The sequence below is a fragment of the Ooceraea biroi genome, chromosome 7 (assembly GCF_003672135.1).
Source record: "Ooceraea biroi isolate clonal line C1 chromosome 7, Obir_v5.4, whole genome shotgun sequence".
NCBI classification, from domain to species: Eukaryota; Metazoa; Arthropoda; class Insecta; order Hymenoptera; family Formicidae; genus Ooceraea; species Ooceraea biroi.
The window spans coordinates 8,193,547-8,210,071 of record NC_039512.1 but is presented as its reverse complement, the minus strand read 5'-3'; the positions used below and the strand labels follow the sequence as shown (position 1 = coordinate 8,210,071).

General features: G+C 33.9%; 2 protein-coding genes across 5 annotated transcripts in view; one reads left to right on the top strand and one right to left on the bottom strand.

Moving 5' to 3' along the window:
- LOC105282418 (basement membrane-specific heparan sulfate proteoglycan core protein) overlaps positions 1 to 16,525 on the bottom strand; it is a 171,397-nt gene that overhangs the window by 124,212 nt on the left and 30,660 nt on the right. The window lies entirely within an intron of this gene.
- LOC105282416 lies at positions 9,849 to 16,383 on the top strand. 3 transcript variants are annotated; one of them, XM_011344360.3, is made up of 6 exons: positions 9,849 to 10,001; positions 13,396 to 13,652; positions 13,845 to 14,114; positions 14,760 to 14,893; positions 15,117 to 15,279; positions 15,841 to 16,239. In XM_011344360.3, exons 2-6 carry the CDS (start codon positions 13,398 to 13,400, stop codon positions 16,237 to 16,239), a joined length of 1,221 nt encoding a protein of 406 aa, XP_011342662.1. In that variant the 5' UTR covers positions 9,849 to 10,001; positions 13,396 to 13,397. The 3 variants fall into 3 exon arrangements, with proteins under 3 accessions (XP_011342662.1, XP_019888203.1, XP_026827104.1); XM_020032644.2 differs by having other exon boundaries at positions 9,991 to 10,010; XM_026971303.1 differs by lacking the exon at positions 9,849 to 10,001 and having other exon boundaries at positions 13,398 to 13,652; positions 15,841 to 16,383.

The window sequence follows — 16,525 nt, the reverse complement described above, 5'->3', positions numbered from 1 at the left end:
CTCCGGGACCAAGTTGATTACCAAGCTTCGTTTTGCCACTAAAGGGAAGCTCGCCTCTCACTCTTAAATGATATCAAATACCATCCAACTCAAAACCATTTGCTCGCGCAGATGAATTAATTGGAAACTTGAATGCTTTGTAATGATCTTTTGCAGTTTCCGCGAAACGAAAACGTAAGAAGGAATTGCTCTTAAATATCGATTTCTCGCTAAAAGGTTGTGATAAAGAATACGAGAAATTGATTTCAAATTGCTATTATGAATAATAGCACAATCAAAAATGTAAATGTAGAAAAATACAAATTGTGTATTGACAAATTTTATTCGGATTCATCTCGAGACGTTGAAGCTACCCGTTTTCGGGACAAACACCTCTGAGCTCTTAAAATATTACAACTCCTAACAAATAAGTTAATCATTGACAATTTCGAAAAGGCACTGTATGCTTCATAATCCGTATAAATAGGCAAGCGACGAAACACAGGTGCGGACATACGTAAAAATAGACAGTTATAAATATAGACAGACGGATAGACAGACGGATGTAGACATAGAAAAGGGTACAGTTAGAAAAGAAACAGAAGTGTAGAAGCTGCGCGTCGAGTGAGCGAAAAAATAGCGAACGACAGTGCGTGATTTCCCGACGCATGTATACTGAACTGAATATCATTACATATTAAAAGTGATTGTGAAAGTACTTTCGGCGTACTTATCAGTGAACCATCCTGTACGTGTATGTAAATAATGTAAGTAACAGAAAAGAATCCCTACACCAATCTCTAATAAAAACTCTAATTTCTTACATCTATATCTACTATACATAGATAATATATTGAGTGTGCGTAATGTATATTGAAAATGCACGTATTATATATTTTAATTATTAAAGCATAGATTTACACTGTAAAAACTTAATCAAAACCAACTAACCAAATAACGCCACCGGTTTTCATATTTTTTAAGTTACCAGTTGCTCTTCCGAGATTTAAATCGATACTCTGCTGGATGCGAGCTCGCGCGGGCCTTGGATTTTGGACAACAAAGGGCACTTTAATTTGCCGCAGGAAATCCATACATAACGTGAGCATGTTCTCGCGACTGCAAAATAAAACAATGACGGTATCCTTTACAAGGAACGAATCTATGAGTGCGAGTTTACACCACGAGAGTATTCAATGCGCGCGTGGCTGCACGGTTTGTGAGGGAGGAAGGGGGGTTTTTCCCCTTTTCAGGCCGCGTATCGCTTTGCTCTTTTGGTGTGCACGATGCTTTCACAATTGTTTTCCTAAATGAAAGCTCGAGAAAGTGCAACCGTACCAGTCATCGTCGTAGGTAGGGCGAGCGGAAGGGCGCTCTGGGGTAGTCGGACTTGCCGGGGAAGGGAGAGTTAAAAGGGCTTAGTTACACTGCATTTCATTGTTACCGTGGCCCGGTATCACCGACGCTTCCTACCCGCTTCCTAGAACTTTATGGCCTTCATCGTGAAAGTTTGAAACTTACCCTCGGCACGAGAGCTTTTTAACCCCGCCTACCTCACTCGAGTCGACGAATCGCGACCGTTAATGGCGCAAAATCGCGGCGGATAATACGCGACGGTGAAATTCGGATGCTCGTGCAGACTTTTGTCGCAGAAAGATTTCTTCCTGCACGAAGTTTCTTTTATATTTATATTTGAATCTACGAATGGCGATTTATTACCGACTGGCGATTTATAACTGCTGGCGGTTATTTATTACTGATGAATATTAAGGAGTAAAATTATTGTATGTTTAAGTTATTAAATATTTAAATGATACTATTTATTATATATTAGTTACATTATAATCTGTGTTATAACTTTGTACATGTGTATGAAAACATGTTTGTTCTATGGGTAATAATTACTCGTATATTTATAATTAGGACAAGTAATTATTTAATGCATTGGGATAGAGTGTTAAAAACAGATAATTTTATCGCCATTGATACTACCTAACATATGTTTATGCATCGCATCGTTAATTGTCGCAATATTTCTACTAAATTATTTACAGTCCATTCCAGTGAGCTGTTACCGATGATGGCCGGAAATATGTTATACGCAGTTAAGGGCTTTTCAATAATGTACTTCCGGAAATCATGAGAATTACGGTCGATCAAGCGATAAAAAGCTTTAATTCGAGACCGAGTTCTATTCAGGAACAATGCCATTTCCGGAATTGGGAATTGGGATTTTGTGGTCATGGGGTTGAAGCGTGATATGACTTTCTAGCTCAATGGAGAGATCGAGCTTTATTTAGGTTCCCTCTGATAAATTTGATCGTATACAAAATGAACGTGTTCATTCCCCATGAACGTGGGATTCCCCATTTACAAATAACTGCTCGTATTATTCTTTATCTTCAATCGTTACTGTAATTAAAATAGAAAATAAAATAACAGAAAATATGTAAATAAATATGAAATAAGATGGATATTAAACAAAATAAATTGCAAACAAGAAAACTGTAAATTAATAAATATAATTAGCTTAGCCTAAATAAAGAAACCAAGCTAATTTGATCAATTTTCTGATGATAATAATTTACAACGATAACGAAATGAAAAAAATTCCGGGAATTCTTAATGAAACTCTCATGAAATTCTTTCTGAAGTTTGACATAAACGAGAAATTAATCAATGGCTAACCGAGTGATTATCCAGACCCTAATGATCGTTTGCAGCAGAGTGTAAAAATCGTTCAGCTGATGTTAGGGCTCTTAGGAACGACATTCATTGATAATAATTGGATGAGCACCGCTGCATTATCGCTTCCGATAATCGAGATTAACCGAGAAAATCATCTACTGCCAGCCTGCAGATATTTCAGAGCCAACAGAATCATTACAAGCATTCGTGGAATTCTTAAGAAATGATGCTCATCGAGCCACGTTCTTCGGGTGCAATTGAAGACGTGTTGACGCGATATGCAAATGCATATAATTCGCAATGTACACAACTGCCGAGAAACATTATTTACAGAAAAGCGTGCACTCTTGCAACAAAGTCAATATGGTGACGTCAATATAATGATACGGTAATATTCGTAGTAAATGACGATGCAAAAAGTTTGAAAGAACATCATGAGGAAAATAGTAAAAAAATTAGTTTCAGAGAACTGCAACTTTTTTTATATCTCTCTTCGTCTTCCATAATTCACGCAGAATTTATTAGCAAATAAATCATAAATGCATTACATTTTTCTAACAGCGACAAATTTTTTATTTCTTTACAAGAAATGGATTAGTGAAATTGCTTCATTAATCATGCCTGCGTTATCGAACATAAAAAAGGATTTTAGGATATTATACCACTTCGCTATATCATCATCCATTTCATTTTATTCTCGATTAATTTCACTTCTAGTATCATCGCGATTATCTTGATGTAGATATGATAAATCAAGAAAATCGCATGTCAATATTATTTATCAGTCAGTATTATTTAATCGCATGTCAGTAGTATTATTTCTCCGCATCAAGGGGCATTTATTTCGAGAAGTGCGTCACACTGCAGCATCTGCATATTTTATTTGGTGGAATTACAAATGCGCGACTTGCGCAATTCGATACCATTCAACTATATCGGCAAAATATACTTTTCGATAAAAAAGATGAAAATTGCGAGAACTATCGCGAAATTGACTAGTTTCAGAAACGTCTCATTTTCGTCTCGGCCGTTTCCTCGCGCTGACTGGAAATTTCGCAGGATGACGCAGGTTGATTGGATTAGCTTTCTGGAGGAAAGGAGTACAGCAACGATAACGGACAGCAGACTGTCCCGTTGAATAAAGCTCCGTGAGAAAGGTAGCACCAGCGCACGTATCACAGACCAGTTGGAAAATTTTCAAAACCGTACAGAGTCGCGCATAAAATTCCCGTTACTGTAGTTTCGTAATTCAAAAGTGCCCTTTTTACTCATACCTTTATGCACCTTCGTTAACACATGTTACTGTATAATAATAGGGGCGTCGTTACGTTTCCATCAAATGTATGTTTTATTCAGTCCGTAATACACAACAATATTTTCCGGAGATCCTTTTGTGGAAAGCCCGTGTTGTACAATTTTTGTGGTACCATTTATGATCTAAAATTACTGTGATGAGAGGTTTACTTTATGCTTCATATTATATGAGAATTTTAAGCCGTATTCTCTAATATGAAAAATAAATATAACGTATTAAAAAAATATTTTATTCGTTAAAATGTTTTCTACGTAGATTACTGTATGCACTAAATTGTATAATTCCCTATGTGCACTAAAATATGTATAATTCTCTTTCATAGTTGTATAACTTGTAAAATATGTTGCATAAATATAATCATAATTGCAATATCTTGATATTTGATATCTTGCTAAACTGATGAAATAAAAGACAGAATATAGATTTGAAATATCCTAAAAAAGGATTGCAGAAAAAGAAATTAGTGGATGTGCAAAGCATGTCAAAAAATACGCAAATGTGTTGGAGATACTTGTGTAGTCAACAGTTATCTAGACAATGTTAAGAATACAAATGATCTGGTAAGATTAAGGTTACTCCTGGCTCGGAAAATCCGCCGCAGGGATCAATCATGTATCCCTCTCAATCGGCGTTCAGCGGAAATAAAGTTAAGAGGCAGTTGCAGTCGCTCGCGTAAACATAAATGCATTGCAGACGCAGGTTCCATTAGAAAAAGTGCCATCGCTTGTAAAACCGATACTGAAGGGGGCATTGCTCGGGATTATCCCGTGATTTGCCCGGGAGCCGGTCTGCGCCGGGGATTCAAGCAACATTGGAAATTGTCACTTTATTTGAAGGAGGATCTTACGGGAGGCTAGTGTCCAACTATCTTTCAGCTCTCCTCACCTCCTATGCTGTACAATTGTCTCGAACGAGGAGCGAATGGCAGGAGAGAGGGAGAACTCGTAGAACGAGTGCTTCGTAAAGGGCTACGAGAGAGCGCCGCTGGGGGTGGATGAAGCGAGCACGGTGGGAACGTAACGACTGCATTCAGCTCGAGTGCTCGCAACGGTCCGCATTTCGCAACGACTTAACGAAACTTATATTGATATTTGAATGTTGAAACGTGCGGGACGGCATTTCGCAAATTGAGCTTTGAGGAGCGTTACGCACGAGTGTCGTAAACAGCGCACGATGGGATGTAACGTAAAAACTTAAGTCCTGGCATTCCGTCGGAGGTGCCGCGATGCGTGCACAAAACGCACACTGCACTGAGACCAGCGTGCTTTCTCTTTACCTTCCTCGGCTATAACAATAATCAAATATTTGCGTGAGACTTGAGCTGTTGCAATTTACACTCACCTATTCTTACAGAAAGCGAGTAATTTTATTTCTTCCGTCAAGAATAACATGTTACATGTGTGAAAAGTATCATACTGAAATTATTTACACAATTTTTCATAAATATTTTTAAATATATATATTCAGCATTATTTTAAATATTATTGTATAAACACTAATATCTTAAATATGTATAATTATGTTATAGCAAAATCTATATTTGTTGTAGTCATCATGAGTACGTAACATTTCTGCAATGAGATTACTATTACTTTTGATAATAGATATTTATCATTAGTTATAAAAGACCTAGTACCATTAGATGAACATACACAGTGATGCAATAACAAGATATGATTATAAATCTGTCAGCAGACGCAAACATAAATTTTTTTATCAGATGTGAGCTCATTAAACTGTAAAGAAACTTGTTACAGTGTAAGTGAATATTCTTATTATGTGAATATCTTGTTATTGCATCACTGTGTATGTTCATCTAATGGTACTAGGTCTTTTATAACTAATGATAAATATCTATTATCAAAAGTAATAGTAATCTCATTGCAGAAATGTTACGTACTCATGATGACTACAATAAATATAGATTTTGCTATAACATAATTATATTTAAGATATTAGTGTTTATACAATAATATTTAAAGTAATGCTGAATATATATATTTAAAAATATTTATGAAAAATTGTGTAAATAATTTCAGTATAATACTTATTATGTAAATATTCTTATCATTTCCCTTGAGTGAGATATTTTTGGATTATAGATGAAAGCTTTGAAACAGTTATTAAAATCTAGCTAGATCTAATCAGTATCTGAATCATACTTCTTTCGTTGCCATATCAAATCTTGAGATACAGTACTTTTCCGATTGCGTTGATATATTATTTTTATATACGTCTTCACAGGGAGCAATAATCGATTATTTTATTAACTGTATTATATAGGTAATTATAACGAATATTTATGCTTGAAATATTCTTACTTATTCTATACTTCCTCATTGACTACTAGTCAAATACTTTTTTGACATCAATGTGCTCTTGACATCAGTACGTCATACAGTAATATCCATTTTCAGTGATGTAACGTGAATGAATGACAAGAACAAATGGTAAGTTCACATAACAAGTCTTTTTATGTTTCTTATAATGTGTGAGATGACTCGACACATGTCAACATGACACGTGAGATTTTAACATGTTTTTCATTTCCACACATTCTCATTGCCATTACGGCGACTTATTATGACTAGAAACTTTATTAATTTTGAGATCCTATTGATTTATATAAATAAAACTCGCTGTAATTAAATAAATGTAAATAAATTAGATTAAACTTGAAACTAAATTGTAATGGAAGTCTTTGATAGATATAGCTGCACGTCACAGTTTCTAATTTGCGGATCCGCCTGAAATTTCTATCATTTTCCAATGTCGCTCGTATGTATAAGTTCACATGTAATATTGCACGCAATTAGAATTTTGGACAGCCGGTCGATGTGTTTCACGCAGCGCGAGCGATCGCTGAATAATGTAATTGAAAACTACCGGGGAGCTGGCCATTCCGTTTAATCGGCTCATATAAATAAATCGCGCGGACTGTGAATGCAGCGCCCCGATACTTCAGAATTGCACACGAGTATGTAATTTTAGTCATGCGGCCATTAACGATTCAATCGAATAGCAATACTTATCGGCTTTTCCCGAGAATTAATTAAACTCTTAAAAATTCATCGACATTGATCGACTTATGAATCCGTTTGGGAATTTCGACCAGTTCTGCATTTGCCATAAATGCTTGCACAAATTAACATTCTGAAATAACTAGCTGACAAAGTATAATCGCAAAATTTAATATTGGAAGTATTGGCATTCAGAGAAATTGCATTAGCACTTAGAATTCTAGTAACTGAAAAACAGACCACACGATATGCACAGGTAAAGTTTATGAATAATGTATGCCACATGTTCCCATTACCGATGACAAATAATCTGTTTATTTATAAACACAAACAATGCTTTATTTGTAATTCAATAATACTTTTTCATTATTTATGTCACTATTAAGGTCAGTGCGATATGAATCATTATATCATCTCTCATAAAAACTCATATATATTTAAACATCAAAATTCAGTATTTAAAACTACTTAGAAATTAGAAGCAAAATAATATGTTATTTAACAAAACTAACAGCATGTTCAAATAGCAGGAAGTTGCATACACTCGTATTAAACGTAGATATCAAGTTATGCAATAATTTCCTTGCATTCCCACCAAGCGCTTAAGGCAAAAACTAAAAAAGATTCTCTATGCTCAAGTATGTAGCAAACATCTAACACTAATTATCGTTTAATGATAAAAGATTTCTTTTTCAATGCGGCATCAATAGGTATATACACTTTATCATTGAATTAAATACGATTAACGCATGATATGTGCAATAAAAATTAATTACACAGAATAACTTGTGCATGTCATATCTTGCTCTTGTCGTAACATATCTTGCTTACTATGACGATTATTGCGTGATTTCGTGATCGCGCTTATTAACTTCCTGAACAGAGAGACAACTCGTGCAAATTGGTAGCAAAGATATCATTTGTTACGTAAAACCTCTCTCAAAACGAGTTTGTACGTAACAATATTATGAAATGCAGACGACTTACTATTTATCATTCGCGTGTAGATAATTAGAGTTGATTTTGCATGCTGTCATTGTTCTTGTTTATATAATATGTCAAATCGTAAGAAGATTGAATTTTTATATATCATAATTAATTCTATTACACATAAACATTTCTTTGAAAAGAACATTATTACGGACATACTAATTGCTAATATTAGATCATTTATAAGTAATACGGCTTGTGTCTAGACGGCGATAAATCAAACTACATGAATACATATTTATGATAACATAGTTTGTTACATATTATAGTTACATATTACAGTATTTTACAGTAGGATATGTACAATAGGATAACCTTAATAACCTTTACAAACCAAAAAGTAAAGGTCTCCAAAACATCTCCTTGAGTTATATCGCAATCTAGACGCAACTCAGATTAGTTAATGACCTAATAGTATTACTTGCGTAATATACCAATTGCTAACGTCAACATTACGAAAACCGTGTCTAAGTTTTAAATTAAACACAATAAAAAAAAGATAATGATACGAAGTAACCGTCAGTTTTCTTACGTATGATGCAACATCTCACGGTAATATACAATAAAAAAAGATAATACGAATTAACCGTCAGTTTTCTTACGTATGATATGATATCTCACGTTTACATACAAAAGATTTATTGACACGTTCTCTGCTGTGTGTATCATTTTCGGTACACTCTGAAACTCATTTTCAAGCCAAGATATTTTTAGTATTGGCAGATAAAGTGCAAGAAAATAATTGTTGGCATCACTACTATATGCTCTATGATGATGTTTGTTAGTTTGTTTTTTAGTTTGTTAGTTTCATTATTTACTTTACTAAAATCTAAATTTTTAGCTCACAAAAAGCGAAAAAAATAGATAATTTGTACATATTTATCAAACTTTATAACGTATACCGGTTTTAGTACACATGACCTAAAAATGACAACTACTCAAAACCGGCTTGGCAGGGAACGCATTAATAACACGTATTTCATGAATTGAGAGGCTCCCAGGCATTTTCAGTAGAGATAACGATCTTTTTATATCGCAATTTTAATTTCCCTAAAATAGTCTTACATAAGATAAGATTGCGTTATCAAAATTTGTACAAAACCTTAATGTTCCAGGCAGTAACCATGACAATTAAATAAGAAATTCAAATTTAAAAAATAATAAAATATTATATAAAGTAATAAATAATAAAAGTGATATAATATACATACTATTATAAAAAAATATTTCATATAATGGACATAATTTTGCAATATAAATTAAATGTTTGTGGAAATATAAGAATATAACAAAATCTGACAATTATCTATATATATAGCTTTGTAATTACTCAAAGCATCGAACAATGCATCAGTATTTGAATGTACGCATTGATATTTTTTGAATCAACATTTACAAAAATTATTTAAACTCTTCACTATTTACAAAAATTTATTAAACCTCAAAGTAAGCTATTTTATGGACACTAATTGATACAATGCGTGAATTAATTTTTGGAGTTGTACATTATTGGAGTTCAATGAATTGTATTAAAATCATTCGTATGATTAACATTTTCTCTGCAGTGTTTAGTGCAATGTGCACAAGTGTTTGCTCAATCTTGGCTCGTCAGTGAAATTGTTTTGCAATCCGAACGATAAATGCACATGTAAGTTAGTACGTTGTACTAACATTGTAGTAAAAGAACAATCATCTTATCTATCACAATCATCATTAGCATCACGTTATCTATATCAAGGTCTTACGTAATAAATCGATGTTAAGTGTTCGCCAAGTTCAAATAGTTTAAAATACATCAGGAAGTTCACAATCGTATGCGAGCCGTTGGATAGTTACGAAGCAAATCATTAGATGCCGCGTTCGTGATGATCCCCACGTGCAGTATTAAATAAGACCAGACATGTGACCAACAGCTTTATGCGAGAGTATAAAAGAGTGTACCTATGTCTCTCTTCTCAGTATAAAACTTATCACTTCTACATTCAATTCGCGCCTGACTTTGCAAAGCGGTAAGTGCAGTGAGTGTCAAGGTGAAAACGATTCAATTGCAATCGAAATCACAATCAATCAACTTATACATCAGTGTGTCGATATACCCGTTTACTTCACATTTATGTGCAATTGAAAAAATCTTGTTATGACAAGTTATAACAAACGCAAATTGGCAAATTATGTAATCTTTTTTACATTTCCACTTGTTTCCAATATGTTGCGATAAATGACAAAAATATCCAAAATAATGTCAGATTAATATTCGTTAATGTTGTACACGTGATTGTACATTTGGATAAGAATCGTCATAAATGTGTTTTCTTTATGATATGTTATAAATGTTCGAACAGTGGCTCTAACATTTTGCTAAGCAGGGACACTATTTATTGTGCATTTATATTCGTTGAAAGCTTTGTTCGGTAGCTCAACGGTAGGTCAACTATAGAAATTCCACGAAAATCGGTCAACATGTGCAACACAGGTATTGACATTTATGTGTCAGTAGTTTGGTGCACCATGGCATAAAAATACGGAGAGCAAATTTTGCTTTAAAGTTGACAAAAGCTTGACAAAACTGCCATGAAAACGTTTGAAATGTTGCACCAAAGCGACGATGGCTTAGCTCGTATTGAAGTTTATTTTGTGTGATACAGACAGTTCAAGAACAGTCGAGAAGACTTTGATCGTTTAGATCAAAGCACACGACAACGTTAAAGTTCGTAAAAAAAGCCGTAAAAAAATTTAAATGGATGCGTATAAAACAAAAGTATTTTACTGACTATTTATTTTATTCGTCTATTTTGGTTCCATATGAATATTATCGTTTTCAAAAATCAAGATATTTATAGAAGGACGCCATTATACTCTATTTCAGTCATCTAAGCCATCGAACTCGCTGCGATTAAAAGCGAGCTCTAAAAATCTATTCACATCTTGATTACATACAGATAACGTATCATCTGATATATCACTGCAAGTAGTTGAACAGAATAAAACGATTTTATTAATAGGAATTTACTTTTTATACCTGGTACTCGAATTCTTTTAATCGATTGCGTATGTCTTCTTTTTAAACATTTACCTTAATTTAAAAAAATATTCTCACAAAAATGTTGCACCAACAGAGAATCTCAAACTCTCAGCCAATGCCACGCAATCTGTGTGACTTGCGTTTCTGCCAAGGAGAATTTAAGTTGCATTGCGAAAAAGTTGCATACCGCATGAATACATCCCGAGCAGAAATTTTAGAAGGGTTCTAATAGGAACCTAATAAACATGCCCTAACACCTGATTAGGGTCTCATCAGGTAGTCCTTGTTGGGCCCCGACCATAAATGTAACGTCGAGAATTAAACTTGCCTGATCAGGTTTTTCTTATTAGGACCTTATGACTGCCCCTTGCTGTGCCTTACATTTTCTAATAGGGTACTGGTAAGGGCATCAGTAGTGCGATTCTCGTTATTGATAGTTTTCAGTATCGTTAACTATAGAGTCTTTAGAACATATACTACTAGTACATGTTCTAAGTAAGAGTCCAAAAGAAGAGAAGAATAAAGTACCGGATCGGTTTTCCAGATGGTTATTTGTAAGGTGCTAACCAAATGTTACTTGTGAGAATGTCACGCCTGACCTGGCCATCTATCGGTCACTTGGTGAATCAGAGGCGGGAAACACACTGTGTTGATTTTTGTCTCTTATTGTTCCATAATCGAGTACATTGAGATGTATATGATATAAAAATAATTAATACTCGCAAATTAAGTAGGAATTACTATTCTTTCTACATTAAGTATATAATTTCGAATCAATTTATTAAAATACATTTTTCGTTTCTGTGGAAACGTAAAAAATACATCATTGAATTTTATGTGTGATGACCTTTATTTTGCAAGTACGATAAAACAGTTCTTACTCTTTAATCAATTTATTTTGGTGTTTAATACAATTATAAAATAATAATATAAAATAAAAATGGTTTTTGTTAATTGGCTGAAAAGATATCTTTAATATGTCTTTATGCTATGTCGGTAAAGATATCATAAAAAAGATTACGAAAAGATATCTTTTTTACGTTGTCTTTTTCGGTAAGATGAAAAGATATATGTCTTCCAGACATCTTTTCGCTTTGCCAAAAAGATAACTTATAAAAGACGTCTTTCTGCTAACTTTTAGTATTATGTGCTGTCTGGGTAGTGACAACCTGTGAGTGTAGTGAGCGCTTTTCTCCAAGATCGTGTCTTTTCTGTCGCTAGTTATCGATACCGAAAATCGATAACGAGTCGCACTACAGAGTAGTATACAAAATGATAATTTTCAAGATCTTACAGTTCCAAGTAAAATGATCAGACTAACATTTATCAAATCCTATAAGAGGGAAATGATAGGGATAAGGAAATCAGGCCCGTGTAAGAAATACCCTTATAGGGCAATGATAGGGATAAGAAAATCAGGTCCGTGTAAGAAATACCCTTATAGGGCAATGATAGGGATAAGGAAATCAGGCCCGTGTAAGATATACCTGAAAAATGTTTTAAAACGTAACTTCTGTTGCGCACCGGATCAGGCAAATGTCGGGAATGTCTTATTAGGACATACCTTACTGCTTCCTGATCAGGCCCTAACCATACATAGGACATACCTGATTTCATTCCTGCTCGGGATGTGAATGCGAGATATTTGTGGATTTTGCAGATAAATCTAGAGAATTTTGAAATAGTTTTTTATCTATTTTATAAAGCTGATTACATAAATTCAATATTATTTTCACAAAACAAATTAAAGATATTAATAACAACAATAACAAATGATAACAAATTTAAGATATTAATATATTTATCGCATTAATATTATAAAAAAGGGTTCCCTATACGAACTTAGCTATGAAGCGTCCATAATTATGACCAGATTTGATCTTGAGCAAACCGCGAAAAATATTTCTGAGAAAACTCAGGATAAAGTATGGCCGACGTCGTTGGACCACAAGTACGTACGCGATCGCGGCGCGCCAGACGTGTCGTAAATTTCTCGCAAATACCGCAACTCGATCACGACGGCACTTCGACGGGGATCTCGACGCGGTACGTACGTACACCGTTGGCCAAAAAAGAAAAAAAGGAAAGGGGCGTCCCATTACGCTCTTAATTGAAACAGCGATCTCAAACGCAAGGGAATGCCTGTCTTGAATATCGACGGACACAGGGAAAGGAACGATGTTAAAATGGGCGAAGGGATGACGAAGGAAAAGATGGAAAGACGGAATTGGAGGCGAGAGAGTTGGCTAGAAAGAAAGGAAGCGTGATAAATCTCGTCGCGAACAATAAGTTATCGTAAAGAATCGTTTTCGCGTTTCGTGACACGGCGGGAAGAACAATGATTTGTCGGGGAAATTCTCCAATTCCAATTCCAATTTCAGAAATGGCCCTAGGGACACCGACATGGCTGAATCTATGCTTGCTGGAGAAGATCCTGCGAAAGTCGGAAGGCGACAACTCGATCCAGGTGATGGATATAATCTCGAAACCGGCTACGTGCAAGGGTGATAACTACACCAGCGACATGACGAGGGTTATCGTTGAATACAAGCGTGATCAGGGCGATCATAAAATTATAGACAAGAAATCGCTCATAGTCAAGGTCGCGCCCACAACTGAAGGCATGCGTAAAGATCTCGTAAGTTTATTTCATTTATGTAATATATTTTCCCATTCCCCTAAAAAATAGCAAATCGTAGTGTTGATTATTCACTAATTTAAAAAATTAAAAATATACCGATACTATTAGCATAATCGATGATTGTAATCATTGCAAATACGCTTAATAAAAATATCCCTTGTGAATAATCCGGAAACAAATCATTTACAGGTTCTAAAATCGGACATCTTTACAACAGAGATAATGATGATGACAGACACCTTGGATAAAATGAACAAGTTATTAGGACCCAATTACATTTTGAACGGGAAAGGCATGTATGTACAAAAAGAAGATCCAATGTTCCTGGTGATCGAAGATCTCGCGCCTCTAGACTTCCGTATGGCCTGTCGCCTGAATGGTCTTGATATGGATCACTGCATATTGGCGCTGCACGGATTAGCCAGATTTCATGCATCTTCAATAGCCGTATGCGAGAAGGTAAACCAATAACTTTACATTATGTAAAAAAATAGAAAATATTTTCACAACATCATGCAAGAATTCGAAAACATACAGAAAATTTTAATTCTATTCTGTTTTATGTGTAACTATTTTCATAAATATAATTCTATATTTATTAATGTGCACGTTTAACGTATATTCTTTTAAATAATGACAAATAAATAAAATATAATGCCTATATTTAATAATATCAAGAAAACAATTTAAAAAGAAGAAACACAAGTTCAGCATTTATTTTAACGAAAATTTACTTAATATTTTACGCTGAAGGATATGGCAATAAATAATACTGCAACAAACTATTTTTAATTGACATAATATATGATTAAGTTTATACCAAAAAATTTACATGCTTTTATAGAATGTATTTCTGTTCATATGTTTTTCTGAATTTTATATACTTATTGCTAATAATAATTTTTACACGATGCCACTATAATCTTAATTTCAAATGCATTATTAATACATTATGATCACAGATTTTCTACATGACATTCTATCTATAACATTTTTCTGTTAACGTTTTAAATCTTTACTTCATATTAAAAGTTTTATTATTTTATTTTATGACCAAATGTGTGAGCAAACGTAAAAGTTTTCAAAATGAAATTTGATATTCAGGAACCAAACCAAAAACAGATGTATTCGAGAGGAATGTTTAACGATCAGCATCCGGCAGAAATGGGAGGATTTTTCATTATGGGTACTAAAGGCCTAGCAGCCGAAGTCGAAAAATGGCCAGAACTGGGAAAAAAGTAAGATTTGTATATAAAAAGTATTTATTGCTTGAATCTTTGATAATAATCTTTGATAATTGAAATAACTTTTTGTGATATGTATTGACGTATATTGTGATACGTTACAGTAACGTTTAAAGTGAAAAGACTGGACATAATACTTAATATAATATGTTAAGTAAAAAGTATTTAAGAAATATAACAAATGCTGGAGTTTCATATTTTTGACTTTTATTGCTAGGTACTCGGACAAAATTCTTAAACTTGCCGACCACATATATCAAATAGGAATAGAGGCATGCAAATATTGCGAGGATGATTTCAACGTCATTAATCACGGTGATTTCTGGGTGAACAATATGTTATTCAAATACGATAATGGAAAACCAACTAAGCACATTTTTGTAAGTAGAAGCACGTTATAAAAAGATTTACTTTTAAAATACAAAGTTTCATTAACGTTATAATCATTTAGCTAAAATTAAAATTACATTAATTCATAGAATTGAATATATAAATCCATATGTAAATATAGTATATATTTTATCTCAATAAAATCTCTCTTTTTTCTAATTATTTAGTATCTAGAAAAATATAACATTTTTTACATAAATAGTAGATTATCTTCCAAAGGTGCATTATTTCAATTTCAATTATTCTGCATATTATCTAATGCTTCGCGTACAAATCATATTGTTGACTTTACCAATCAAGACAAAGATCTGGCGACAATATGTGATACTCTCTTTAGAATGCAGCATGTTGTAAATAATGCAATAAATTCAGTTTGATCGAAATCAGGTATATCCTCCACCTGTCTGCCCGTGTCGCCCGCGCAAGCTCTCGATCGCTGCGACTTCCTAAACACGAGTCCCACTTCTTTCCCCGTGCACGAATTTCATTTCCAATTCAATTGCCGAGCATTCCAGAGATCGATCGATCGAGAGAATTGTTTGACATTGCAGGTGGACTTTCAACTATGCGTCTACACATCGCCGGCGGTCGATCTTCACTATTTCCTCAATACTAGTCCTTCCCCGGATATATTTGACAACAAGGATATTCTATTGAAGGAATACCATAATACTTTATCAAAGACTATGAAGCAATTGAACTGTAAAACGCAGCCACCCACCATGGAACAGCTGATGAATGTAATGAAAAAAAGAGAACGTTACGGAATGATTTCATCTTTCACGGTGTTGCCGTTGATGTTGTCTAGTAAGAACGAAGCGAAAGATATTGACGAAATTATGAGCAAAGATGGCTCTTACGAGAATCCGGGTTATAAAAGCGAAGCTTATCGAAAAATTATAACGAAGAGAATAATTATGTATGATAAAATGGGCTTATTGGATCTCTAACTCTTACTAGAGACTTTCTAGACTTTTTAGACTAGACAAACGGTGTAATATAGGACTTTATAAGTGACAAGCATAAAAAGAAGATGTACTTCTGGCATGTGCTATTTCACAAATTGAAACAAATAAAATAACAAAAATTGTAAACATTTTATATTATACATTCCTTGAGAAGGAACCTATCAACAAAAATTTATAAGAATAAGAATAACTATAAGAATAATATATTATAATTACCAAGATGACGGAGATCTTTCAGTTTAGGAAAATGCAAATTATATTTTTCTGA

What these genes read in the sequence shown, in the direction of transcription:
- LOC105282416 (XM_026971303.1), top strand. Translation starts at nt 13,398, where the DNA reads ATGGCCCTAGGGACACCGACATGGCTGAATCTATGCTTGCTGGAGAAG. An exon ending in TGGCCAGAACTGGGAAAAAA is followed by an intron (nt 14,894 to 15,116) that starts GTAAGATTTGTA and finishes TTTTATTGCTAG; the next exon opens with GTACTCGGACAAAATTCTTA. An exon ending in AACCAACTAAGCACATTTTT is followed by an intron (nt 15,280 to 15,840) that starts GTAAGTAGAAGC and finishes TTGACATTGCAG; the next exon opens with GTGGACTTTCAACTATGCGT.